The following is a 26493-nucleotide window of genomic DNA, read 5'->3' as shown; positions in this document are numbered from 1 at the left end:
CACTCTGTGCTCAGTTTAGTTCTCTTACATAAACTTGGAACGGTTGTTGGTAAAAGGGAAACCGTGACTGAAGCGTGAGGGCAGGTAACTTGCTAGTCCCAGCTGCCTGCAGACAAGGAAGGCGGGCGTTACTCTGCAGGAGGGATGAGTGGCTCCCGGCCAGCAAACGGAGGGTCGCTCTTGGGTGGCATCTGGCCCCCGATCTGTTTTTGCTTTTGCATTAAGAACTGAGAAGGAAACAGAGGGGCAAGAATCTTCTCGTGCACACGTTCGTTTGAATTCTACATTTGGCTTGTTTTGTTTTGTTTTGTTTTGTTTTGTCAAAGGTTGCCAAACTCCCTCAAGTTGTCCAACAGCAGACGCCCGTGCCCAGCATCCAGCAGGTCGCCTCTGCGTCCCAGCAGGTAGGACCTGCAGACACACAGCCCTCCGGGGAGTCCCACACGGACTTTGCAGTAACCTTCACATTTCCTGTTAGGGGAGTTCTTGGTTTTCACTCTGAGAAAGTAGAATCTCAACTATCAGAGAATCACTTTTGATGTTGATAATTCAGAAAAGATTAATTTTGGGGACAGCACTTAATCCTTAGGCTAGCAGGACACAAACCGAACAGCCAGTTCAAACTCAGTGTCACGTGTACTAAAGGAGCCCGTCCACCTGTGGGATCATTCCTTCAGCCGGCAGTTTCAGATGCGTCCTCCAAGCCGAAGCCCCCATACCTTAGTTTTAGGGAAACAAAACACGGTCTGCCCGCAGCGACCTTGGTCCTCAAGTGTCAGTACTGCTGGGGACAGCAGTGACCACTGTCACTGGACCGGCAGGCTCCTGCCTTTGTATTTACTGCTCAAACCGTGGCCGTGGAAAGCAGTGCTTTAACAAAACACTGTTTTGTTCAAAATCACGTGGCGTGTAGATGTCAAGGAACCAAACAGCACTAAAAGCTGAATGCCGCCACCAGGCCCCAGCTGTCAGCCTTTCCCAAAAGCAACCGTGATTCCGTTCAGGGGCTCTTTCTTTCTTCTGTGTGGCTGGAAACCAGAGGTCACACCGTGATGCGGCACATAGTTCTCACGTTTCACAAGAGCGTTTGTGCTGACGGGGTTCCTAAAACCCCCTCCCGTCCCCAGGAACGTCTAATCGGCCGTGTCACTAGATCTGTGTTTTCTAACCGTTCTGGCCCAGGCTTCCCCACAGACCGTGACCCTGACCCAGGCGACGGCGGCCGGGCAGCAGGTGCAGATGATCCCCACGGTGACGGCGACGGCGCAGGTGGTGCAGCAGAAGCTCATGCCACAGCAGGTGGTGCCGACCGCCGCGAGCCAGCTGCAGAGCCCCGGCATGCCCACCCCCGGCCCGGTGCCGGCCAGCTCCGACAGCCCCAGCCAGCAGCCCAAGCTCCAGATGAGAGTGCCTGCCGTCAGGCTGAAGACGCCCACCAAGCCTCCGTGCCCCTAGTCACAGGGGCGGCGCGGCCTCAGGGCCACCGTGCCCCCCCACCTGCCAGGAGCGGGCACAGTTCATTGCGGGACCGTGGCGGTGTTGGTTGAGGCATCGGGAGGTTACAGTGGAACCAAGTGGCGTGTCCTCATTTTATCACCCTGCCTCCAACACCGCGGGGGTGGCGAGCCGCGGTACGCGCCCCCGTTTCCGTATCCGGTGACCGGGGAGCAAGTGCTGGTGGTGGCGTCGGCCTCCAACTGCTGCAGAGCGGCGGTGCTGGCTCTTGAAAGCCGTGTGGACTCTGTGTGCGGTGTTCTGCACGTGGCCACGCGGAGCATGCAGCGAGGCATAAAGCAGACTTCCTGAAGCTACGGCGTGGTCCTGGATGGCGTCCGCCTCTGCTCGGGTCCGTATCCCTAACTAAACACTCGTTCTGGTCCTTGGAGAGGAGAGAGGCTGGCTGAGGGAGAGCCTCTCCGGTCCGAGGAAGCCAGCGTGGTTTCTTCTTTCCCTCCTAAGCGGGATTTCCAGGCACATTCATGACCGGCTCCTGGCCGTGGTGAAGGGTTACCATCCCCGACTGAGTTTTCATTCCAAAGAGCAGCCAGTGGGGCTGCCCCCGGGCCCTCCCCGCCGTGTGCAGGTGTCCAGCCCAGCACATCCAGGGTGCTCCCCCAGCGTGCAGACGAAGCTCATGTTTGAACACAGCACACTGAAGCAGGCCCAGACCGCTTTGCGGGGGGGTGGGGTGGGGGGATGCCTGTCCCCACCCCCTCGCGCCCCTGCCCAGCGCAGGCAGGATCTGCTGACGGTAGAGAAGCTCCGCGGACCGAGTGCAGGTGTTACCTAAAGAAACGGGCGTCGTGAGCCCTTCATCGTGGGCTGGTAGCACCAGACTTCTGTGGCTCGCGGTGCCGGGGTCTTGCACGGGAGCAGATGCACTCCCGCGTGGTTCCGGGTAAAGCAGAGAACCTTCTGTGCAGTATTTGGGGGTGCAGTTGAGGGACAAAGAGGAGGCCACGTGTTTGCTTCTGTTTTACTTTTTTACGACGGCAAGCTAATAGAAGTGTTTGCGGTGGGCTTGATTGGCCGAACGATGTCTGTTTCCTGGATGCTTTCGCCCAGGCCAGTGTGCGTGCCGGCTCACCCCTCTGCTCTGGCTCCGCGGCTCTCTTCTGTTACTGGGCCCAGAAAATCAGGCCGTGTCGGGTGTGTGTGGGCACTCTGAGAGATTCTCACTCTTCATTTTCTCCGTCCTTCCCCATGTACCACTTGAAGTGACACGGAGGAATGTGGACTGTAGTTTTGGTTTCCCATCGATTTGTGTGGACAGGAACGTGGCGGCATTTACTGAAGCAGCTAGGCAGCCTATTATTGAGCTCTGGGTGAGAAATTTGGAGAAAACTAAAAATCAAGTGTTGAAAACGTGGAAGGGACTGAATGTTTTAGTTCACTTGAATACGGGGAAGCCGTCCTGTGGTCTGTGTTCTCGCGTCCACACTGGCTGGTTCTGGTGTGGCCGGAGCTACTGGGAGAGGACACAGCGTGCAGGGGGCTCCGGCTCTCTTACCCCAGACATGCATGCCGAGCTCGGTGTGTTTCAGCTTCTTGGGATTTGTGCGCCCGGTTCATCTGCCCCTCGCCCTTCCTGGGGCGCCAGCAGGTGGCTCGGGGAGGAAGAGGCCCCGGCCGGGCCTTCTGTGGCGCACCCTGCTCAGGGCTGCCCGGACGGAACGGTGGGAGAGTGCAGAGCATCTCTCAGAACTGAGCTGGGGTGCGAGCGCGGGGGGCGGGGGGCTCCTGCCTTCCTTAGTGCACCAGTGAGAGTCCCTCGTGGGCGAGGGCGCGTCCTTCACTGGCTCCTGACGCAGAACGCAGAGCAGACGGTTGCCTTTCGTCCTACTTAGACGCACTAGCGGCCTCGCCGGCTTCGCTAGTTGCTCCAGGAAGCATCCTCCTCCCCGTGCGTGGTTTTCTCGGTCTTCTGTTGTCAGGGGTACACTGTCCACGTTTCTGAGCTCAGTACAAGTGTGGGGGTGGTTCTGTCCGCGGACTCCCACATCGCCGAGGACTGGCGTCCTGGCCGGGACAGCGCGCGATGCCCAGAAGTCACACCTGCCGCCGGAATGCTGTCCGAGCCGTCCTTCTGCACTGACAGCCGTTGGCCCTAAGGCCAGGCTGTTTCCCAGGAAGCCGGGCCTGCGCCTGTTCCTGCGCGGTGCCTCCCGAGGCTCGCCTGTGTGCAGTCCTCACCGCTTTCTATTCCCTGTGTAACCACGCAGCTGTTGCGTTTGAAATATAAAGGAAGAAGACTGAGATTGTAAATACTTTGTAAACATACCCATTTGTACTTGAATAGTAGGGTTTTAAAAAGGGCACTGATATCCTGCCAAACAAAAGGTATAATAAAATGACCTTTTTCTATGCTTTCTCGTTTTCGCTCTCATAGAAAACTGGTATTCAAGTTAAAGTAAGACGCTAATTGTGTTTCTTTGGTGTGAAGAAAACACAAAGGGAAAACACGCAGGGTTGGAGGCAGGGGCCCCCACACCATGGAAGGAGTGGAGCATGCTGGGCGGTTCTCAGGGAAAGCTGCTCTCTCGCTGGGGAGACGGCCTTCGCGCTCCAAACATACGTGTGGAGGAAAACCTGGTACGTGTGGACGCCACCGCCGCTCTGTCCTCGTGTGACCTGCCGCCCACAGGCACCCCGTCTGGTGGAGGGCCGGGTGCAGCTTCGCACGTGCTCTACTCAGCACCCCTCTAAGCAGGCGGCCTGCACGTGTTACTTTTATTTATCATCTCTCTTGCTTTTAGATTACTTTTCCTTTTGTTAAGAAGTTGCCTAGGCGGCTCAGTCGGTTGAACATCCGACTCTTGGTTTCGGCTCATACCATGATCTAAGGGTCCTGGGATCCAGCCCCGCATTGGGCTCTGCACTCAGCATGGAGCCTGGTGGAGATTCTCTCTCCCTCTCCCTGTGCTCATCCCCTGCTCACTCCCTCGCTTGCTTACTCTCAAATAAAACCTTAAAAAAAAAAAAAAGTTGCTGATAACAAAAAATACCAACCTTTTAATTAAAAATGCGCAACTTCATACGATGCTAAGAAGCACCGCAAGTAACCTGTGGTTGTTTTTATCTTCCACTGCAGAAATGCAGGCCCAGGAACCACATGCACCTGTAGCCTCGGGCTCCCATTTCATGTCCCCCCACCCCACCTCGGAGCCAAGTGTGCAGACTCTCGTGTGCATCACCTGCGTGCACAGACCTGGCTGGGGCAGTCATGGGGCACCTCACTTATGACCCTTTGCCAAGTGCCTGCCGGGTGCTTGGTGTGGAGAGGGTGGGGTGCTCCGTGGGTGTGTGGCTCTGCACTCTGGTACCTGCCTACCATGTGACGGGGCCCTGGCTTCCTCCTGTGTATCCTTCTCCCAAGGCGGCTGTGACATTTGCAAAGCTCTCAGCCTCTGCACTTGGTAGATTATTTCATCTGATTATTCTCAACGGAGAAGATCGTGTGTTTTCCGAACCCTTCTGTCACCATGACTGTATGGGCACGTCCTTGCCAACTGTATGTGGCCAGGAGGCCGAGGGTGAGCTCATCTGGCCCCACGCTGTATTTGTGTGTGTGCATTCGAGGTGGGGCGGGTCGCTAAGTGCAGTGATGCTGCTGTCTGAGCCCAGGGGGTCCATTTGCCATCACCTCCAGCATGATTCCGTGTAACGTAAAACACGCCCAGTGGGCTTGCGCAGGCCACTTGCCTACAACCAGCTTTCGAGGTCTCACTTAGGTCTGTTAAGCAACCTCGTCTCTGCTGCTCGGGTCCCGTGTCAGCCTCGGCCAGGGTGCTTTCCACGCTCCAGATTAGGGGTTGTGGCTTGGGGAGAGAAGAGGGGGACTTCTGCCGTAGGTCTGGGCAGTGGTTCTTCCCTTCTCTGTCCTTGGCCCGCATTGTCTGTACCCTAAAATAATCTTCCAAAGGTCTCACCTTAATGGATAATTAGGGTACGTACATTCAGTGAAATAGAGTGCAGCTACTTTTTAAAAAGATTTTTTATTTATTCATTTGGGGGAGACAGAGAGAGAAGGAGCAGTGGGGAAAGGCAGAGGGAGAAGCAGGCTTCCCGCTGAACAGGGAGCCCCATGTGGGGCTCGTTCCCATGACTTGAGCTGAAGGCAGACGCTTCACCAACTGAGATGCCCCTAGAGCGTAGCTATTAAGAACAAGGCAGAGCTATATAGTCTGGAATGGAAAGGTCCCGCTAAGGTTCAGTAAGCAGGAAGGTGCAGAACCGTGTGGGACGCTGTCAGAATGGAGCTACGCGTCTGCCTGGCTGTGCGCAGAATATCCTGGAAGGGTGTGTCTGCCTCTGGGGAGGGAGACGGGGTGGGGGGGTGCTCACGGATAAAGGGGTGTTCACTTTGCACTGTGTGGCATGCCCTTTTAATTATTTAGGCGGTTTGCCAAGTGCATGAAGTATCCAGGCTCTAACAATAGCGTTTCATCATGTGCTGGCCCTGCTCGGGAACCTTCACGGGGCAGGTTCCAGCTTCCGCGAAGCTACCACTCACTAGTGCCAGGCCTACCCTTCTGCTCTCCGACCGCCTCCATCCCTCCAGCCCCGCCTTTCACTGCGGTTTTGTTCGGCCCTCGTCGCCAAGCGCTCTTCTCTGAGGACCAGCCTACCCAGCAGAGCGCGCGCTGGCTCGTGGCTCTTGTCCTAATGCCGTGACCCCGGCCCCCGAGAGGGCAGTCCCTCTTTCCCCAGCTGCGGGGCGCTGTCTTCTCTCCGTTCCGTGAGCGTTTATTGAAACACACGTACCCGTGCCAACTTGGTCGCTGGGGGGAGGCATGTTTTAAATGTTTTTTATTTATTTATTTATTTTTTATTTATTCATGAAAGTCAGAGAGAGAGAGGCAGAGGCAGAGGGAGAAGCCGGCCTCCCGCCGAGCGGGGAGCCCGACGCGGGGCCCGATCCCAGGACCCTGGGATCGTGACCTGAGCCGAAGGCCGACGCTTAACCATCTGAGCCACCCAGGCGCCCCGGGGGAGGCAGGTTTTAAAACACGGTCGACACTTGACCCTTCCCTTTACCTTAAGGCAGTACCGGTTCGTTGGCGTGGTGACTGTGGAGTCTAGGAACGGAGCTGCAGCGCTGAGCAAAGCACAGGAGGGCCAGACGGGGCCCCTCCGAAGGGGACAAGTACGGGGGGCGGGGGGGGTCCCGATGACGCGCAGTGCGGCCCCCATCCCGGGGGCGGGGGGCCACCTCCCCGCTCCGGGAGCAGCCCCCACGCTTCGGGGCTTCCGATCCCAGCTTAAGAGCCTCCCGGGCACTTTCTGACCCCCTCCCCCGTCCGCGGCGGGCACTGGACCCCCCTCTCCCCGCGCGGCCGCCGCCGCCTCTCACTGGGCGTCTGTGTCCTGCGCGTGACCGCCCCCCGCCCACGCTCACGACGTGCGTGCTCCGTGGGGCAGACGGTGCCGGTGGGGGCACCCGGCGGGGACGGGGGCGGGGGCACGGGCACGGCCCGGAGGACCCCACGCAGGCGGGAAGCCGGACGCGCGGACGCCGCCGGAGTGCGCAGGCGCCGGCTGTGAGCCGCGCCGGCCCCGCCCTTCCCCCCGGGGCCTGCGATTGGCCCGCGCCGCGCCTGCGCGCTGGGCCCTGCGGCCCGCGGCCGGCCCGGCGGGGGGCGACGGCCGCGTGTCCCCTGCGGGCCTGGGGCCGCGGGCGAGGGAGCGGCGCGCGGCCGATCGCTCCGGGGACGCCCCCTCCCGGGGAGGTGACCCGTGACCCCCGACCCGCGACAGGTCGGGGGCCGCGGGCCGCAGGCAGGGGTTGGCACCCCTGGGTTCTAGAAAGTAGCCTCTGTTGTTACAGTATCTTTTGAATCCGCTGCTTGGAGACCTTTTAGAAGAGACGCAACGGCGGTGCCTGCTCGGCGATCGTGTTGGAACAACTCCGGTGTTTTTCTTCCCGTGTTTTAAGCGCGCAGCTCGGCGGCTTCGAGCCACTCACACGGGGGTGCACCCATCCCCGCCACCCGTCTCCGGAGCTTTCCGTCTTCCCGCGCTGGAGCCCTGTCCCCACGAAGCGCCACCTCCCCCCCCCGCCGGCCCCCCAGCCCTGCTCTCTGAGTTTGCGGGCTCCGCGGGCCTCCCGAAATGGGACCCCGGTATCTGTCCTCCTGCGCCGGCTTATTTCCTTCGCCGCCTGTCCTCACGCCGGCCGTCGCGGGGCAGGTGTCAGGACTCCCGCCCTTTGAGGGAGCGATACTGGGTTGTGTGTGGCGTTCATCCATCACCTGTCGGGGACACGGGGGAACGTGATCCAGTTTGGGGAGCAGCGAGATCCCTCACCGATACGTCCTGAAATGTGGAGGGTTGCGGTTTGGTTTCTCGTGGTTGCAGGAGGAAATTCTCCTGCCCCTCAGGCCGCTCAGCTGCGGACAGAGGCACAGCCAGCAGCAGTAGGACCCGCCCACGGGGCCTCGGGGCAGAAGCCCCGGCCCGCACACCCCACCGGCCCGCACACCCCACCGCCACAGCTCCCCGCAGGCTGCCCCGGCCGGCCTCCCTGCTGCGCCCCTGCTGCCCGGCGGCCCCAGCAGTGCGTGCAGCCAGCCATCTGCTTCCTGGGCTGGGGACAGCCAGCCCCGCGGGTGTTGGGCGGGGCTCCCTCGGCCCCGGCAGGCCAGCCCTCACCAGGTCCCACCTGCCACCAGGCCCGCCTGCCCGCTGGTCGTGCCGTGGGCGCCTCTGTGGGCATCCTGAGGACCAGATCGCGTCTGTGAGACGTTTCTCGCTCACTGAGCACGGACGCGGTTAGGGCCGCATGGCAACATGCAAGCGGAGCAGGAGAGACCATGGGCTGAGCGGCAGAGTCTGCAGACTCACCGGCTCTTCCTGGGCAGGTGCTGGCACCGACTCGGCCACCGCTGGACGCCACCATGCCGCTCTGCATCCTTCTCGCTGGCCTGCTGTCTGTCTCCTCCACCCTCAGTGCCCCGTCTGTCTGTCCCGTGCAGACCGGCCACACCTGCCCCCCAGCCAGCAACATGCTGGCGACACTGCGGCGTGCGGCCTGTGGGCCAGGTGGGCGTCCGTGCGCAGAGTTTGGGGCGCCCCCCCCCCCCACGGCTCCCAGGACGGACTTGCAGAGCAGGCAAGCTGGTAAGATTCCGTGTCGGCCCAAGGACCTGTGATGACACCGTTTAGAGAGGATCGGAAATGGAAGCGTTCGCATGTATTTGTCAGCACGGCGGACCGCGATTGGAGGGATCTTTCGAGAAGTCATCCTGTCTGTGTGTGTGTCTGTGTCACAGCCCGCTCAGTGTCCAAGGCAGGGAGGTAGTTCTCTGTGTCCTCCTGTCTGTCCAGCCCTCCTGGGCTTGGCTGTCGGCCCTCTTCCCTTCCTCCTGCGGCTTTCCCTCTGTTCTGTGTCTTGTTCGACGCGCCCACTGGTGGTTGTGCTCAGTTTTAAGCCTGGGAGCAGGGGTGAGATGCGGGGGGGAGGGGGGGCGCAGAGGCTTCAGGGGCTCAGGATGATCTTTTTGGTGCTTGGACGGGAACTGTATTGTTAGTTTTCTCTTTGGGGTGTACTTCCTTAATTCGAGTAAATACAACTGCAGAGGTGAGTCTGCTTGGCTAGGGGGCGCGGGGAGGACTCTGCGCTGCAGGGCAGGTGGGGGGCGGGCCGGCCAACGGGGGAGGGGGGAAGCGGGGGGAGAGGATCCACTTAGTCGTGAGGGAGGTAACACACAACGCAGTGGGTACAACATGGCATCCCGCACGGGGTGGCCGCACCTGTCGGGGATGCAGAGCCCCACAGCGGGTTCTCGAGGCCAGAGACAGGGCGGAGTCACCAAATAGATTTCGTCAGAAAAGAGAAGTGGGGTGGTTACAGTCTTGGAAATTTTGAGATAATGTTAAACAATTAAGATGGTCTTTCTGATTCCCTTATTTGAACAAGTTGAAAGCTGCTCCGGTTCTAAGCGATTTATCCCAGGTCATGTGGACAGTTGGAGGAAAAGCTGGGATTTAAACCCAACTGTCAGCACAGTCAGGGTCTGACCCTAAATGTCCGCCCTCCCTCCAGGGCCTCCTACACGGCCTGGTTTCCTTTTGTCAGCCGGGAGAGCCCCCTGCGCGACTCGGCACTGAACAACGTCTAACGTCTCACTGGACTCTGGATACACGGATGTGCCCTGTCCTGTATTTAGGAAAACGGAAATGTCTGCACAATAAAGGATGACGGGAAGGAGTGTGTACTCTGAGGGGGTTGTTGTAACATCGCTCCTACGGACGAGTGACAGAATGAATCAGCTTGCGGACGCTACAGATCGACGTCGCTTTTATCCAGATTTCAACATGAGAAAAGATGCGTTTGGCAGAGTACTCTGGGGTTTCACTGTCTCGGAGGCTTTGTGCGTCTCTTGAAGGTGTCGAATTATGACCCCTTGTCTGTTCTGAGACACTGTGTGTACATGGAATTTCTGTCAAACGTTTTACGCGCTTTAAAGATTTTATTTAACACTTACTTTCAAGTATTTGGGGGGTGTTCCAGATATCTATTCGTTATGATCAAAACAGATCTCAATTTTATTTATTTATTTTTTTAAAGATTTTATTTATCCACTCAACTGAGAGAGACACAGCGAGAGAGGGAACACAAGCAGGGGGAGCGGGAGAGGGAGAAGCAGGCTTCCCGCGGAGCAGGGAGCCCGATGCGGGGCTCGATCCCAGGACCTGAGCCGAAGGCAGATGCCCAACGACTGAGCCACCCAGGCGCCCCACAGATCTCAATTTTATTTATTTTTTTAAAGATTTTATTTATTTATTTGACAGAGAGACACAGCGAGAGAGGGAACACAAGCAGGGGGAGCGGGAGAGGGAGAAGCAGGCCTCCCGCAGAGCAGGGAGCCCGATGCGGGGCTCGATCCCAGGACCTGAGCCGAAGGCAGATGCCCAATGACTGAGCCACCCAGGCGCCCCACAGATCTCAATTTTATTTATTTTTTTTAAGATTTTATTTATTTATTTGACAGAGAGACACAGCGAGAGAGGGAACACAAGCAGGGGGAGCGGGAGAGGGAGAAGCAGGCCTCCCGCAGAGCAGGGAGCCCGATGCGGGGCTCGATCCCAGGACCTGAGCCGAAGGCAGATGCCCAATGACTGAGCCACCCAGGCGCCCCACAGATCTCAATTTTATTTATTTTTTTTAAGATTTTATTTATTTATTTGACAGAGAGACACAGCGAGAGAGGGAACACAAACAGGGGGAGCGGGAGAGGGAGAAGCAGGCTTCCCGCGGAGCAGGGAGCCCGATGCGGGGCTCGATCCCAGGACCCTGGGATCATGACCTGAGCCGAAGGCAGACGCTTAATGACTGAGCCACCCAGGCACCCCTTCACTTGGAAATTTTGATGCTTATTTTAAATAGCTTATTTCAAGTGACTACTTTTAATACCACTTACACTAGACAACAAAGAGATACATTAAAGAGCTTTATTAAACGACTTTTTTTTTTTTTAAAGATTTTATTTATTTATTTGACAGAAAAAGACACGGTAAGAGAGGGAACACAAGCAGGGGGAGCGGGAGAGGGAGAAGCAGGCTTCCCGCTGAGCAGGGAGCCCGATGCGGGGCTCGATCCCAGGACCCTGGGATCATGACCTGAGCCGAAGGCAGACGCTTAACGACTGAGCCACCCAGGCGCCCCACAGATCTCGATTTTAAAATTTTTTCTTTGTTCTACAGCTTGGGACGTAGCGTTAGCGACGATTCCGTGTGCGCCTTAGAAGAACCGCGAGCCTTGGGCTGGTTGTGCGGCGGGCCTCGTGCTTCCGCTGATCGTCCGTCTTCCTCCGCGGTGCGTGGGTGGGGGGTGTGGGCCGTGCGGGGCGCCCGAGGGCGGGGACCAAGGACAGCGGGCAGGCGGGCGCTGGGGGGCACCCTCCCTCTCCGAGGGCTGCGCGCACGGTGTCGGTCTTCCCGCCTGGCCCGCTCGCCTGCGTCGGGTTCAGCAGCGGCCACCGCAGACGTGGGCGCGGCCCGCCGGAGGCGCGCCGTGGGCCCCCAGCAGCCTGTAAGGTCTGCGGCCGGGTGGTTTGGAGCACGGCCTGTGAGCACTCCCCATCTTGCTAGGTTTTGTTGTTTTTCAGGAGCCTTTTATCACAGCTACCCGAAAATTGGCTGGCATCTGCCCTAAGAATTTGTAACCTTAAGCAGAAATTAAAAATGCCTTAGGAGGTTCCTCTAGGGCAGAGGAGTCTGTGAAAGAAAGTTGGGCACGTAATTTGTCTTTAATTCTTAGTTAACCCTTCAGGGGTGTACCCAGTAACTACTCACTGACATTTTGGTGGTTAAGCGAAGGTAAACTGGTCTGAAGAATGCGTGGAATTATGAAGAGGCTGGTTTCGCGGCTTCCTGGGAGAACCGGCCCAGGGGAAGCAGCGTGAACATGGACTCGGGCGCACCGTCCTGGTGTGAAGCCGAGGGCCGGTCTGGGTTGTGAGGTTACGTTGGAATTCGTCGTACCGTTATTCCATGGAAGTGCGGCCCGCGGCTGGAAGGCTGGATGTGCTTCTGTCCTACGGGCTTTAGCAGACCAGTGTTTGTCGTCCCAAGATTGACCTGCTTTATTGAAGGGTTTTAAAATTTAATCGAAGAGACAAATTTGAGGAAATGTTTAACAGAAGGAGACTTACCTGTTTGTGGTTAAGGAAGGTACAAGTATGAAAGTAAATAAAAATATCCTTTAGATGAGTAACAGATCTGTTTAAACCCAAAGAAAATTATCGAAAGACTCGATGTTGAAAGAGGTGCAGGAGCACTTCCGAGTGTTTCCACTTCCGTGAGCGTTTGCTGTAGGGACCGTGGGGCCTGCAGGACGAGGGGTTTTTGGGAGACCTGCTCCGGACACGTGTGCACACACTCGGTTTTCGAATCCCGTGAGCATTCCGAGTTTGCGCTCGGAGGAGGTCCTCGTCCGGAGCCCCCGAGTGCCTCCTGAGAACGGTCACACGTTTCCCGGACCACCGCGCCGACGCAAAATGAGCGAACCTTCCAGGGTGTCTTAAAAACAAGGACAAGCGTTGATTCGAGCCCAGGTGAGGACGGCTGCCCGGGATGGCGACCTTCACAGATGAGAGAGAGCGTGGAAGGAATGTGTAACGCGGGGCCGTGTTGCTTCCGTGGCGTCGGGAGTGACAAATCACAGTGACCGAGGACGTTCCAGAAAATGACACGCTCGACCTTGTGCTTTTAGCGCCTGCAAGTTTGCAGGCTTCGGACGGATGGGCGCTCGGGGAGGTTTTGACTCTTATCTTCAGTTTGACGTGTTTCTCGCAGGCTGTTTGCTCACGACGCAGACGGACAGCGTGAGCTCGGGGCAGAAATGGAGCCCTGCTCTGAAGGGTCGGGGAGCCCCTCCGACCGCGGCCGCGGCGTAGCCTCCCTGGGGGCGCGGGCGCAGGGCCGGGCAGCGGGGTCACAAGCAGCCCCCGCAAATGCAGACCTCTTGCAGGTCATTGGCCTTTCACAACAAGAGGCTCCAGGGATGGCAAGCGTGGGCTCGCCTGAGGGCCATGGACGCGGAGACGCGGACACGGAGACGCAGCCAGCAGTGGCTGCCTGACCCAGGGGCCTGCACAACTCACACCGCGGGGCTCCAGGCCCTCTTGGGCTTCCTGGTGGAAGCAGCCACGAGGACTAGGACTCCTGCCGCAAACTCGTGATTGGGCTGCACCAAGGGCGTCGCTGTCCCCGAGGTCTCGAGGAGACTTCACACTGCTGTGGTCAGCAGGTTGCTCACACTGTGCACTGATTTCCCCAACGTCCGCTGGTATCGCTCCACCTTCCCCCATCACTAAGTACCTGGCCGTAGCTGAAAGAGTAGAGGAGGACAGGTCTTCCTCCCTGTTTCCGCCTCACTCACTGGCACCGGGGTCCACTGGGTCAGCGTCCACACATCTGAGAAACCCAAACTTCAGTTGTCACAGGTGCGTTTACCCCGTTTCCTGCAGGAACATTTGATGGCAAGATGTGGCCTCACGGAGATCAAGGGACATCTGCTGGTTGGGTGTTTTCTGGTCCAGGAGGGGTTCGCGAAGACGCCCTCTGTGGGAGAACACTGGTTCATCCGGGCCACTGAGTGTGGACGCAGGGGGGAGTGGCACTTACATGGGCACCGTGTTTAAGTCCACAGTGATGGTTGAGAACGCTCAGTGTCCATGAGCCCGTGGGACGCCATGACGGACCTACGAATCCACACTTGTTCTGAGAGCACAGATCTCATTATCCTATCACCTGAAGCATAACAGGTCCCAGGTTAATGACGACGAACATCATTAACGTTGAGATCCAAACCTAACGTTGAGAAGCAGGTGGCTGAGCAACGTGGATGTGTCAAAACGTCATCTTTCCACCATCAGGCTTTGGGGAAGATGCTGGACAGGTGACGCTCTAGAACACCGTGCGGGACCAGTGAACTGGTGCTTTTGGTCCTCAGCTTGGAAAGCGCGAATGTGTTTGTGTCCGTTATCTGTAAATATTGCTAAGACTGCACTTGAGGATTGCCCGTTTGAAGAGGAAGGAATGTGACTGTCACCTGGTGAGTAGGTTATTTAAAACAATGAAACATACCCACAGATACAACAGTAGGGATCCGAAGGGTACGCACACCCCGATGTTTATAGCAGCAATGTTCACAATAGCCAAACTGTGGAAAGAGCCCAGATGTCCATTGACAGATGATGGATAAAGATGTGGTTCATATGTACAATGGAATATTATGCAGCCATCAAAAAGTGAAATCTTGCCTTTTGCAAGGATACGGATGGAACTAGAGGATATTATGCTGAGTGAAGTAAGTCAGAGAAAGACAAAAATTGTATGATTTCACTGATACGCGGAATTTAAGAAACAAAACAGATGAATATAGAAGATGGGAAGGAAAAATAAGACAAAATCAGAAGGGAGACAAACCGTAAGAGACTCTTAACTCTAGGAAGCTGAGGCTTGCTGGAGGGGAGGTGGGCAGGGGGCTGGGGTCACTGGGGGATGGGCATGAAGGAGGGCACGTGATGGAATGAGCACTGGGTGTTCTATGCAACTGATGAATCACTGACCTCTACCTCTGAAACTAGTAATACAGTATATGTTAATTAAGTGAATTTAAAGACATTTAAAAAATTCCTGAAATGTTAAAATATAGAATGAATGAGAAAAGAAAAAAGTATATTAATGATGATCAAGTATATGAAGGACTCGCGTTGACCAGGATCGTTATTTCCCTGCAGACCGAGAGAAGATGTAGGTACAATTGCAATAAACACAACGGACTCAGGAGGCCAAATAAATAAAACAACGAAGCAACACGGGGTAGAGATTAGCCGTCCGACTGGAAACCTGTCGCCGAGTCCGGAAGTGGGAGCAGGCGTGCGAGCTGCCCATGCGTGCGCATCTGTGTCTGGTATCCGTGTTTCTGAGCCGGAGCGTGTTGTATCCATGTCTCCCCGTGCCCGGCACCGATTCCAGTCATCACACATGCGCCAAGGCAAACAGTGACCAAGAAACTCGTAAGCACACACCTCGCTGCGTAGAGAGGGAGAGCGTGTCGGTAGGAGACAGGCCCTCCCGGTCAGCCTGGCCTCGGTTTCCAGGGAGTCGGGGGGACGTCCCTCGCACAGGCGGTTCGGTGTCTCCGTGGCGGAGCCGCCCCCACAGACGTCGAGCCGGCCAGGCTCCAGGGGCCAGCAAGGCCCCAGCGAGGGGGCGGGAAGTGGGTCCCATGCGGCTCCCAGGCCACCCCGCCCTGTCCCTGTCCTGGGGCTCCTCCACCTTTGTGTTCCTGGCTCCAGCCAGGTGGGCCGTGCGCGGCCCCCGTGTATGGAGAAGCTGGTTTCCATCCCTAAGAAAGAAGCCTGTACCTGTTTCCTGTACCCTCCCGCAGCCCCATGAGCAACCACGCAGCCGGGTTCCCCAGTGTTACCTGGCCGCAGCGAAGAGCACGCTTTTAGGACAGACAGAAAAACCACAGCCTGATCTGGCTTTTTAAAGTTTGTTTTAATAGCAGCATATGATTCTGAAAACAAAACCTTTACGCCAACAGCGGGTCAGCGCTCCTGAAGCCTGTTTTCCGTTACGCTCCCGACGCACGTTCTGGTGTGCAGTGAGGTTGGCCTCGGCCCCGTGTGGAGACCCCCGCTGCGCGGTCGGGGCTGTGCCCACGCCGTGTGGGCGGAGACACTTCGCACTGGGACGGCGCCCGGAACGGCTCACGATGTGCAGGACGGAGGGCGGCAGACGTCCTGAGGACACCCAGGGTCCCCTAACGGGCCCAAGGCTACGCCCCAGACGCTGCCCGTCAGGTCTGCAGTAACCTGAGCGGCTTCCTCCGGGCCCGAGCTTGCCTGGCGCCAGGCCTGCTGCAGCGACCATGTCCAGAGCCTGGCAGGAGGAGGCCCTTTCCGCTGGCTGTTCCTTCCGAAACCCAAGGAATCAGGTCTTTTGCTCACGTATCCAGCAGCCACTGCTCAAGATTTTTCCGGAAAGGAGGTGGCTAGGCCCAGCAGGAGGCACGGGCTGAGAAGGGTCTGCTCTGTGGTGGGCTCAGCCCGCCTGTTCCCCGAGCCCGTCAGGGCGCCTTCTGCCTTCGCTCTTCCTGCGGAAGGGAGGCCAGAGGCTCACGTGGCGCCACCTGCTGCCTCCCCCCAAGCGGCAGCACCCGGCACTCGCTCAGGAAGTGCAGATCTGGCCCTGGCCCCCTCCCAGGGCCGTGTGCCCCCTTCCCGCCCTGCCACCCTCTCCCCGTCCTGCACACGTTGTCCGGTCTTCCCAGACACCAGACGTGGGTCACCAGAATGCCTCGGCCCCTCACCTTGATGGCTTGTTCCAGCTGGAACAAGGCCGCCTCGTACCGCGGGACCAGCGGCTGCAGGAGCTCGCCAGGGATGTCGTGCCGCGCCGTCTCCGGCACCCCAGCTTCGGCTAGCATGCGGAGGAACCTCCTCTCCTGCGGGAAAGCAAGGGGCCCTGTTTTCCGCGAGCGGTGCTGCCGGCAGAGGTCCCGGGCCCTGGGTCGACTCCAGCAGACGCACCTGCACTTTGAGGAGCAGCGTGAAGGCCTGTCCAGTTTTTCCAGCGCGGGCGGTTCTTCCGACCCTGAAACCAAGCACAGCTACCTCCAGGACGGTGGCCCCCAGGGGCCCGATGGGACAGGGCTTCCCTCCAGGGACCCTCCCTCCAAGAGCGCGGGATGGCCTTACCGATGGACGTAGGTACGCAGGTACTGGGGGGCGTCATAGTTGACCACCAGCTGCACGCCCTGCACGTCAATGCCTCGAGCGGTGGCGTCTGTGCTGATGAGGCTGGGGAGCACCAGGGGCTGTGGGCCCTGCCCGAGGCCGGGAGCCCCCCTCCGCCCCCCGCCCGGCCCTGCTGGGGAAGCCACCACACTGAGGAGGCGAGTCTCCCGCAGGAAAACGCCCTCAGAGGGCCCAGGCTGTACCTGGCGGGAGCATTCCCCTCCTCCTTTCCAGGTACTCACAGCTGAACCTTGCCCTGCTCAAACTGCTTCAAGACCGCCTTCCTCTGGCCGGGCCCGCAGCGGGAGGAGAATTCAGCCGCGCTCACACCTCCGAAAGCCTGGACGAGCAGGAAGAGCCTGGGTGGGAAGAGCCGGAAGGAGCTGGGTGGGCAGGGCCTGGAGCCTACCCCCATCCTGTTCCCCTCTCCTCCCCCTCCGCCCACTTGGGCCTCACCTGTGTGAGTTCTCGCGGGAGTTGGTGAAGCAGAGGACCCTGGAGAAATCCTTCTCCAGGATCAGATGCAGGATGGCCAGTGGCTTAGTGCGGAGGCTGCAGGGCACGTAGTGGTGCTGTGGGGACAGCACAGGGTCGGCCAGGCCCAAGCGCCTGAGGCACCCCCTCCCCACCCCTGCACGCCCGCTCACCGAGAGCCCTACGGGGAAGGTGTACTTCCCGCCGGAATCCCCATCTTCGTCAGTGTCTCTGGGGCCCTTGTACGTCAGCCCCGTGGAGAAGAGCCGGGGCTGGTAGAGGCCCAGCTGCTGCAGCTTCTCAGGATTCTGCGTCAGGGTGGCCGAAAAGAGCAGCTTCTGCAGTGGCATCTGAGGACAAGAAATACTGAAAGGGGAGCGGGGGATGGGACAGCAGTCTTGGTCTAGCCAGCCAACCTGCAGAGCCCCGGCCACCCCAGAACAGACCAGACCAGACCAGACCAGACCAGACTGGGGCCGAGGGGTCTCAGAGCCAGAGGGGAAGCACGACGGGGCTGTCCGCAGGCGGCCACACTGAGTGCAGGGCAGGCTCAGTGTCAGGTACCTGGCGGCCGTCGTGGCCCGGGGTTGCCGCCTCTGGAGCAGAGCGAAGGGCTCCTTGGCCCCGTCCCTCGGGAAGGCTGCCTCCACCACCCGGGGCAGCCAGGACTGGTGCATGCTGTCTACCATGCGGTCGGCCTCATCGATGACCTAGGGGAAGCGAGAAGCCTGGTGTCTGGTGGCCGAGGTCTGCATTGGCTCCAAACCCCAGCCATCCTCCAGGGGTGGGATTTACCAGGAAGCGGAGGTGCTGGAGGCTGAATCCTGGGGTCTGGTCGATGTGGTCCACCAGGCGGCCAGGAGTGGCCACCACCACGTCAGCCAAGCAGCGGAAGCCGTCTGCTCTGAGGAGTGGAGTGGCTCAGCAAAAGGCCCCACGCTGACCCCCCCCAATACCACAGGGAACCTGCAGACAGGGTTCAGAGAGCCACTCCCTGTTCCCCGAGGAGCCCCCAGCCCCGCAGGACCTACGTCTTCTGGACAAGACTCTCCTGCTCTTTGATCAGCGACTTCTGCCCAGTGATCAGGGCGACACGCAGAGGAGTGGCATCTGTGTAGATGTTGAACACTTTGCTCACCTGGAGAAAGAGCGGCCGTCACCAACCTGGTACAGAGCACCACAGCGAAACAGAGCCTAGGTCTGACCTGGGGACGTGGGGTACACGTACCTGCTGGGCCAGCTCCTTGGTGGGCAGCACAACCAAAGCACGGACCTGGCAAACAGCTCGACGTAATAGGGCCTGGGGGGTGGGGAACACGACAACCACCCGAGTCAGCAGAGCTGGCTCCCTGCCTGCAGAGCCCACCTGGAGGGTGGGGGTCCTTATACTCACCTGTACCACTGGAATGACAAAGGCCAAAGTCTTCCCACTGCCCGTTGGGGCAGAGACACAAAGGTCACTGGGCCGGTAGCCACCTCTGGCCACGAGAAACCCGTTGGCCGTGCTCTCCAGGAGGGCAGGAATCACTGCTGCCTGGACTGGACAAAGAAGGACGAGACACAGGTCACATCTGCGCGGGAACACCCAGAATCAGCACAGGCACTGGAGTGCAAAGTAACCTTACCCTTCACCTCCGACTTCTAGACCAGGCTGTTCTCGCTCAACGATGGCACCAGGCCCAGGCGGCCCAAAGATGCCAAAAGCCCAGATGGCACTTGGTGCTGGACGTGCCCAGGGGCCTGTGTTCACAGCTATTACGCTGTGGCCTCGTGTGGCTCTCGGTGAGAAGGCTCTTGAAAGCGTGCCAGTCCCCCCCCCCCCCCCCGCCGCACCTGGGAAGTAGGACGATATGCCATGAGCCCGCAGTTTCTTCTGCATGTCAGGGTGGACTTCAGGGATGTCCTCGATAGGCACCAAACCTTCAGTGACACTCTTTCCAACGCAGCTCGGCTCAGCCAACCATGACGGCAGGAAAGGCTGGACCTACCGTAAAGAGGGGCCAAGTGAACACTCCGGGGTCCGTGGGGCTAGGGGAGCAAGACCCGCAGAAACAAAGGACTCAGGTACTCAGGCTGAAGAGGCCACAGCAAGGCAGGCCGACTACCCTATTTCCCAGCTTCTCCCGTCCCCCACTGTCCACACAACTTTTAAAGGAATTAAGAAACGCACACCAGAAAGTGACGCTCCCCTGAGGAGAACCACCCTGGGGGGCTTCCTCCCACACCCCAGGTGCGCCTGCAGAGCCATCCATGACCCGGCACTCACCTGCCCCCAACCTCATTTCCCACCACTGGCTGTACCTTAGCCACGTAAGCTCTGTTCCCGCACACCGAAGCTCGCTGCTGCCTCAGGGCCTTTGCGGAACCCTGCCTTCCGCCAGACGCTCACCTCCCCTGCCCATCTCACCCGGGCTGATCCCAACCCAGTGTGGCCCTCCCCACGGGCACAGACACGAAGGGGCGCCCACGCACCCTGGCAAGCCTGCCGTCTCCTTGCTGGCAGCTCGGTACTCACTGAAAACCTCCACCAAGATAAAAAGACTAGCTTAAAAGCCCCCGGGGGGGTGAGCCCTGCACAGACGCGCCTTAAACACGCCAAGTAGGCGAGACGAGTTTTAAGACCCAACTGCGACACCCACAAACCCACTTACTACCCCACAAGATTTTTTTTACGACCCAAGCAAAACCCCGAGTTCGCACGAGACTCGAACACCCCGAAGGAAACGCACGAGCCACGCGAGCGAGGTCGGAAGACGTCCGCGCACCGAACACCTGAGGACGCCCGCCAGGCGCAGGCGCGGCCCACGGGCGGCCCCACGAGCGGCCCCACGAGCGGCCCCAGCCCTGGCCGCAAGCGCCCCACGCAGCGCCCGGCGGAAGCAAAGCCGTCGAAGGCTCCCCGCCGCCGGCCGCTCGCTCACCTTGGGCGCCCTGCTCCTCCCGAGGCCCCCGAGCAGCGGGGCCTGGCCGGGGGGCCCCGCGCCGCTCTCCCGGCGCGCCTCTTCGCGGCTCCCTGCGGGGCGGAAGCGGGCAGGGCGGCGCGTCAGCCCCGCGGCCCCGGCTCCCACGGCCGCGCCCCGCCCGGCCCGGCCCCACCTGCGCTCTCGTCCTCGCCGTCCACTCGCCGCCGCTTCCCCCGCGGCGCGCGCGGGCTCCCCGGGGCCCCGCCGCCCTCGCGCCTGCGCGCTCTGCGCGGCCGCCGCCGCCGCCGCCCCGCCGCCCGCGCGGCCTGCTGCTGTTGCGGCTGCTTTCGCTGCTGCCGCTCTCGGGCACGGCGCTGCAGCCGCTCCAGCAGCGCGCGCGCCCGGCCGTCGGCCTCGGCGCCCGCCCCCGCCGCCTCGGGGCCCGCGTACCGCGCGACGTGGAAGAGCGCCATGCCGCCAGCCGCCAGCCGCATGGCCCCGGCCAGACGCGCCGCGACGACGGCAGGGGCGCGGGGAGGTGACGTCACGGCGGGGCCGGGCGGCGGCCGCCGCGCGCGCGAGGCCCCGGCGCGGGGAGGTGACGTCGCGGCGGGGCCGGGCGGCGGCCGCCGCGCGCGCGAGGCCCCGGCGCGGGGAGGTGACGTCGCGGCGGGGCCGGGCGTAGGCCGCCGCGTGCGAGAGGCCCCGGGCGCGGGGAGGTGACGTCGCGGCGGGGCCGGGCGGCGGCCGCCGCGCGCGCGAGGCCCCGGCGCGGGGAGGTGACGTCGCGGCGGGGCCGGGCGTAGGCCGCCGCGCGCGCGAGGCCCCGGCGCGGGGAGGTGACGTCGCGGCGCCGGGCGGCGGCGCGTGCGGCGGGTGTGTGTCGCGTGGGGCGGCGGCGGCGGCGGCATGGAGCGGGACCCCGGCCCCGAGGGCGCGCGCCGGGCGCTGGGCCGCCTGCTGGAGGCGGTGCTGGCGAGCCGCGGCCAGGCCAACGCCGTGTTCGACGTCCTGGCCGCGCTGCAGGTGGGGGCGCGCGGGGCGCGGCGGCCGGGGCCCCGGGTCGGAGGCCGGGGGCTCGGGTGGGCGGGTGGCGGGCCGGGCGTGGGGCAGCCCCCGCGACCAGCCTGTTCCCTCAGTCCGAGGACCGCGAGGAGACCCAGGAGGCGGTGCGCGCGTGCAGCCGCCTTTTCGGGGCCCTGCTGCAGCGGGGAGAGCTGTTTGTGGGCCGGCTGCCGTCCGAGGGCTCGGTCATGGCAGGTGAGCGTCCCCGGGGCGCCGCGCTGTCCTCTGGCTGCGGGCCCGCGGGTCAGTAGAGGGGCACAGAGCCCGCGGTGGGGGCGGGGAGGATGGTGCTGGGGGCGGGCGGGGGGGGCGCAGAGACAGCCCCGCGGCCCGGTTACCACGGGGTCTGGTCGTGGCGTCTGGCGCTGTCCGATCTGTGCGCTCAGCGTCCCAGGAAGCTGGGGTCACGCGTCCCCACCCCCGGTCGCTTAGGTTTTGGGGTAAAGTGAGGGGCGAGGGGCTGTGCCCTGGGGGTAGGAGGTTCTTTCGTCCCGCCCCAGGTTTGGGGCCACGGTGACTGCACCCCTTTCCCTGGTGGGGCTGGGTGGAGAGTAGCGGGCACGCGTGGGCTGACCCTGTTGCTCCCCGCAGGGTCTCAGGGGGCCACGCGCAAATACAAGGTGTGGATGAGACATCGCTACCACAGCTGTTGTAACCGCCTGCAGGAGCTGCTGGCTCACCCCTCCTTTGAGGTCAAGGTGAGTCACGCGGACCGCCTCCAGCGTTCTCCGCACCCCCGGCCGCAGGCTGTCCACACGCACGGAGGTGGGGCTGAGGATGCCCGCGTCTGCGTTCCGGACCCCCTGAGGCCGCGTGGTCCTGTCTGGTTGGCGTTCTGGCGTCCCGGTACTTGTGGGAATGCTGGGGGGGGGCTCTGTGGCCAGGCCTGCGGTGGGCGTGGCCTGTGGTTAGGCGCCTGGGTCACTCTGCTACCCGCTGTCCCCAGGAGCTGGCTCTCAGCACGCTCATGAAGTTTGTGCAGCTGGAAGGAGCTCACCCCCTGGAGAAACCTAAGTGGGACGGCTACTACCTGTTTCCTCGGCAGCTCTTCAAGGTGGGGTGCACGGGGGTGGGGGACAGAGCCTCCGGCCAGAGCTGGGACGGGCCCTGGCGCAGGTGGCTAGTGAGTGCCGTGCGTTTGCCGTACCCTCCCCTGCGGGAGGGGAGAGGCTGCCGGCTCGGTGGTCTCCTTGGGCGGTCCCTTGGGCGTGGGGCTGACGCACTGAGGCCCGCCTCCCTGCTCGGCCCCCAGGCGGTGGTGGAAGGCCTGCTCTCTCCGGAGGACGACTGCTCGCTGCTCCTGTCCCGCTTCCAGGAGTACTTGGAACACGACGACATCCGTTACCACACGATGCAGGCAGCCACGGCCGTCGTGGGCCGCGTCGCTGACGGGGACCCAGAGGTGAGCCGGCTGGGTCCTGTGGCTGGGGGATGGGTGGGCGGCGGCCATGCCCGTGCTCAGGTTAGGCTTTGTGCAGGTGCCGCTCACGTTCTGGAACAACGCCTTCACGCTGTTGTCGGCTGTGAGCCTCCCCCGCCAAGAGTGTAGTTCCTCCAGCTTCTACGTGAAGCACATGGGTGAGCGTCCTGGGCAGGCGGTTGGGCAGGGGCACCCGGTGGGCTGCCTCCTCTCCCGCATGCCCGCTGATCCTTGCCTTCTGTGCAGAGCTGTCGCGCACGTGGAAGGTGGTTCATCTGAAGGTGAGGTGCTGCGGAGGGGTTGGTGGCCTCCCTGGGAGGGGGGTCCTTTCAGAAGGAGGCACGCGTGTGAGACAGGAAGAGAACTAGCTGCCCCTTCCTGGCTTAGGCAGGCGCGGGGTGCCACACAGGGACCCCTCATAGGGACCGGGAGCAGCGTGGGGGAGGCGCACAGGTACCCGGTTCCCAGGCTCTCTGCGGGCCCTTGTTACTGTGGGCGGTCACGGACGCGACGTTCCTCTGCTCCCGTACGGCTAGGATCCACGCGAGGCGTTTTCTCTTGTCTAGTAGGGGGTTCTCGGATTTGGGGTTTCGAGCTCCTCCTCCCACAGGGCAGCGGGGAGGCCGTGTGTCTGGTGTCCCCTCCTGGGGGCAGCTCTGACACCATATCTGCCCTAGGAGCACAGGAAGGCATTCCAGCTGATGTGGCTCGGCTTTCTCAGGCACAAGGTAGGGGCGGGGTGGGGCGGGCGGGGAGCAGGCACCCCGTCTGGCTCCGTATGGCCCACGGGGTTCTTGGAGTGGGGCAGGTGCACCCACACCTGCGGCTTCCCGGCAGCTGCCTCTGAGCCTCTACAAGAAGGTGCTGGTGGTCATGCACGACTCCATCTTGCCGCACCTGGCCCAGCCCAGCCTCATGATCGACTTCCTGACCCGCGCCTATGACGTGGGTGAGTGCTGAGCCCCGGGCGGGCTGGTGTGTGCCCGCGGGCTGGGCTCCTGCGGCCGTGAGGCTGGTGGGCCGTCCTCAGGAGTCTCCTTCCCCCCTCCCCCCAGCCTGGCGGCCTGCAGCTTTGTTGGACTCCCCCTGGGCTGGAGGGGTGGGGTGGGCTGGGGCTTCACAGCTGCACATGTGTCTGCAGGGGGAGCCATCAGTCTCTTGGCCTTGAATGGACTTTTTGTCCTGATTCACCAGCACAACCTGTGAGTACTCACCCGGGAGGTGTCCGCCCCGGGCCGGGGAGCTGGCTGGGCTGTGCCCAGGGTGGTGGGGTGGGAGTTGGGCTGGACAAGGGCCGGGGCGGGGACAGAGCCCCTGGAAGCCGCCACCGGTCTCTTCGTTGCTCCACCCCCGTGCCTGCTGCTCAGTCACACCTCCCCTCCCCTAGCGAGTACCCCGATTTCTACCGCAAGCTCTACGGTCTATTGGACCCCTCAGTTTTTCACGTCAAGTACCGGGCCCGGTTTTTCCATCTGGCCGACCTCTTCCTGTCATCCTCGTGAGTGCCAGAGGCGGGACTGAGACCCAGAGCTGGGACTGGGGTGCTGGGCGAGGGGGTCTCACTCACACCTACCGTCCCGCCCAGCCATCTGCCTGCCTATCTGGTGGCTGCCTTCGCCAAGCGCTTGTCCCGCCTGGCCCTGACGGCGCCCCCCGAGGCCTTGCTCATGGTCCTGCCCTTCATCTGCAATCTGCTGCGCCGGCACCCCGCCTGCCGCGTCCTTGTGCACCGCCCCCTGGGCCCTGGTGAGTGCGGCTGGGGGCGCTGGGGGACCTGGGGGCCTGCCCTCCCCCAGCAGCCAGTACACCGGGGATCGGTCGTGGAGCAGGGCCTGGTCTCGTTCCTAGAGCTGGATGCCGACCCCTATGACCCCGAAGAGGAGGACCCCGCCAAGAGCCGAGCTCTGGAGAGTTCGCTGTGGGAGCTGCAGGTGAGCACGCCGGGCACGTCACCCATCTCCTGGCCCACCTGGGTGTGTGCGGCATGCGGGTTTCCTGGCTGCCCGGCGGGGGGTGGTGATGTCATACGTGCTCTGCAGGCCCTGCAGCGGCATTACCACCCCGAGGTGTCCCAGGCCGCCAGCGTTATCAACCAGGCGCTGTCCATGCCTGAGGTCAGCATCGCACCGCTGCTGGATCTCACGGCGTTTGAGGTGAGGGGGTGACGCTGAAGCCTGGGTGGCCGGGGTGCAGGGACCGCGCAGTGTGGGAGCGTCCATCTGTCCGTCCCTTGCAGGTCTTCGAGCGGGACCTGAAGAAGAAGGGCCAGGAGTCAGTGCCACTGGAGTTCATCCCCGCCCAGGGTCTGTTGGGCCGGCAGGACGACCTCTGCGCCCAGCACTTCACGCTTAGCTGACCCTGTGACCTCCCCTCTCTCCTCGGCCCCCATAAGTGGTTTTGTGGGAGAGCCACTGGGGTGGGCTGTGGGTAGCTAGGAGGACTCTGGGGAGGTGCTGAACCCGTCTCCTGGCTCCCGTGGTGGCCGTGTCTACAGGCCGACGTCCACAGTGCTGGCCATGCTGTGTCCACCTGCAGCAACCCCCGCCCCGGAACGTGGTGTCCAGGGGTCTCTCCCTCCACTGAAGCCTGTGGGGAGGGCGGCTGCAGAAGTGGCTTCTGCCACGGGGCTCTGGGTGCACGGGTGTGGCTGTTGCCAGCCCTACAAGCTTCCCCAGGCACCCCACACTCCTCGGGGCCCTCGTATCCAGGGAGGGTCTGGGCCACGCCCCCCACCTGTCCAGTGCGGTTGGACTCCGTGACCCAGGAGCGACAGTGAGGGCTCTGTCCTGGTTAGTCTTGGGTGCACAGGGAGCGCACACGCCCATTCCTGGCTAGGGCCAGAGGAGGACACCTTTGTCCCCTGACCCCCAGGGTGCCGGGCTGTGTGTGCCCGGTCAGGGAGTTAGCTGGAGGTCGCTTCACCCTTCCATCCTGTCCCCGAGCAGAGTGGGCACCGGCAGCCACGGGCCAGTGGCTTATTTTGTGCCAGGATGTTTGTTCCTTCGAGGCCCCGTTTCTGCCAGGCGAGCCTGCTCCTTGAGTCTGGGTTTTGTCTCTAAAAACCTGGTTGTCTGGGGACGGAGGAGTTGGTGTGACGGCAGCTCACGTAGGCTGGGGGGGCTGGCGGAGGCACAGGTGGGGGTGGAGAGCCTGCGAGGGAGAGACCCCCGTTGCCCTGCAGCCTCCTGAGTTCCCAGGACACCCCCACCCCCCAGGAGCGCCCTGGGGTCACAGAGGGCAGTCGTTTGGCCACTTTGGTCTCTGGGAGCTGCTCCTGTGGCCCAAGACCCTGGTGTGCCTGGTGGGGGCTTTGCCCAAGGAGTGAAGGGGCGCTTCTTCTCCGTACAGGGTTGTGTGAGTCAGGGACACTAGCGCCCCACCCCCTAGCTGAACTGCCCTGGCTCCCTCCCAAGCTGGTTCCTGCCCCAGGGCCTTTGCACTGCTGTTGCCACAGCTTTCCCCTGATCTTCAGACCCCAGGCTGAGTGAGGCCTTGTGGAGGCCTCTGCCGAGCATCCTGTGTATAACAGCGTTTTGTGCGTCCCACCTGGCACCCACTTATCTTCATGGCCCGGCTGCCCTGCAGCAGTCCACCGACTGTCCCTGCCCGCCTTCCCAGGGACCGAGGAAGGCTCGTTACTGACCGGCCTCGTCCCCTGGCCCAGGACTTGCCTGGCTCGGAGGAGGGGCTCATGCACATTTGTGGGGACAGTCTCGAGGCTCCTGAGTGGCCTGCTACCAGAGGTCACCAGTGCCCCACCTGAGCCTCGGTGTGGGGACACCAGGGGGCAGATGGGTGGGCTGAGGCCTCACTGATTAAAAAATGCCATTGATTTTTAAAGTTAAATTATAAAAGGCTTAAGCAGGTTTTATTTTTT

General features: G+C 61.5%; 3 protein-coding genes across 18 annotated transcripts in view; 2 read left to right on the top strand and 1 right to left on the bottom strand.

Moving 5' to 3' along the window:
- EP400 (E1A binding protein p400) overlaps positions 1 to 3866 on the top strand; it is a 98246-nt gene extending 94380 nt beyond the window's left edge. For all 14 annotated transcript variants that reach the window (XM_064578166.1, XM_064578165.1, XM_064578170.1 and 11 more), the window contains 2 exons: positions 327 to 404; positions 1183 to 3866. In XM_064578166.1, coding sequence (XP_064434236.1) covers positions 327 to 404; positions 1183 to 1455 — 351 coding nt within the window. In that variant the 3' untranslated portion in view covers positions 1456 to 3866. The remainder of the gene's footprint in view (positions 1 to 326; positions 405 to 1182) is intronic.
- An 11628-nt stretch (positions 3867 to 15494) lies between these two features.
- Positions 15495 to 21042, bottom strand: DDX51 (DEAD-box helicase 51). Its single transcript, XM_045870607.3, has 15 exons — positions 20325 to 21042; positions 20150 to 20241; positions 19062 to 19212; positions 18622 to 18767; positions 18457 to 18528; positions 18260 to 18366; positions 18024 to 18132; positions 17793 to 17938; positions 17402 to 17594; positions 17211 to 17326; positions 16997 to 17113; positions 16716 to 16817; positions 16548 to 16611; positions 16328 to 16462; positions 15495 to 16111 (listed from the first exon to the last, which is right to left on the bottom strand). Exons 1-15 carry the CDS (start codon positions 21040 to 21042, stop codon positions 16085 to 16087), a joined length of 2295 nt encoding a protein of 764 aa, XP_045726563.1. The 3' UTR covers positions 15495 to 16084.
- Positions 20918 to 26493, top strand: NOC4L (nucleolar complex associated 4 homolog). 3 transcript variants are annotated; one of them, XM_045870609.3, is made up of 15 exons: positions 20923 to 21157; positions 21271 to 21391; positions 21788 to 21894; positions 22143 to 22250; positions 22449 to 22598; positions 22675 to 22774; positions 22863 to 22897; positions 23294 to 23344; positions 23454 to 23565; positions 23758 to 23818; positions 24004 to 24114; positions 24202 to 24362; positions 24465 to 24547; positions 24656 to 24769; positions 24853 to 26493. In XM_045870609.3, exons 1-15 carry the CDS (start codon positions 21041 to 21043, stop codon positions 24970 to 24972), a joined length of 1551 nt encoding a protein of 516 aa, XP_045726565.2. In that variant the 5' UTR covers positions 20923 to 21040; the 3' UTR covers positions 24973 to 26493. The 3 variants fall into 3 exon arrangements, with proteins under 3 accessions (XP_045726564.2, XP_045726565.2, XP_064434241.1); XM_045870608.3 differs by having other exon boundaries at positions 20918 to 21157; positions 24202 to 24547; XM_064578171.1 differs by lacking the exon at positions 21271 to 21391 and having other exon boundaries at positions 21026 to 21157.

The sequence above is a fragment of the Mirounga angustirostris genome, unplaced genomic scaffold, assembly GCF_029215605.1.
Source record: "Mirounga angustirostris isolate CCGP_5_RB_7025 unplaced genomic scaffold, mMirAng1.0.hap1 SCAF_14, whole genome shotgun sequence".
NCBI classification, from domain to species: domain Eukaryota; kingdom Metazoa; phylum Chordata; class Mammalia; order Carnivora; family Phocidae; genus Mirounga; species Mirounga angustirostris.
This window is presented reverse-complemented; position numbering and strand designations above follow the sequence as displayed.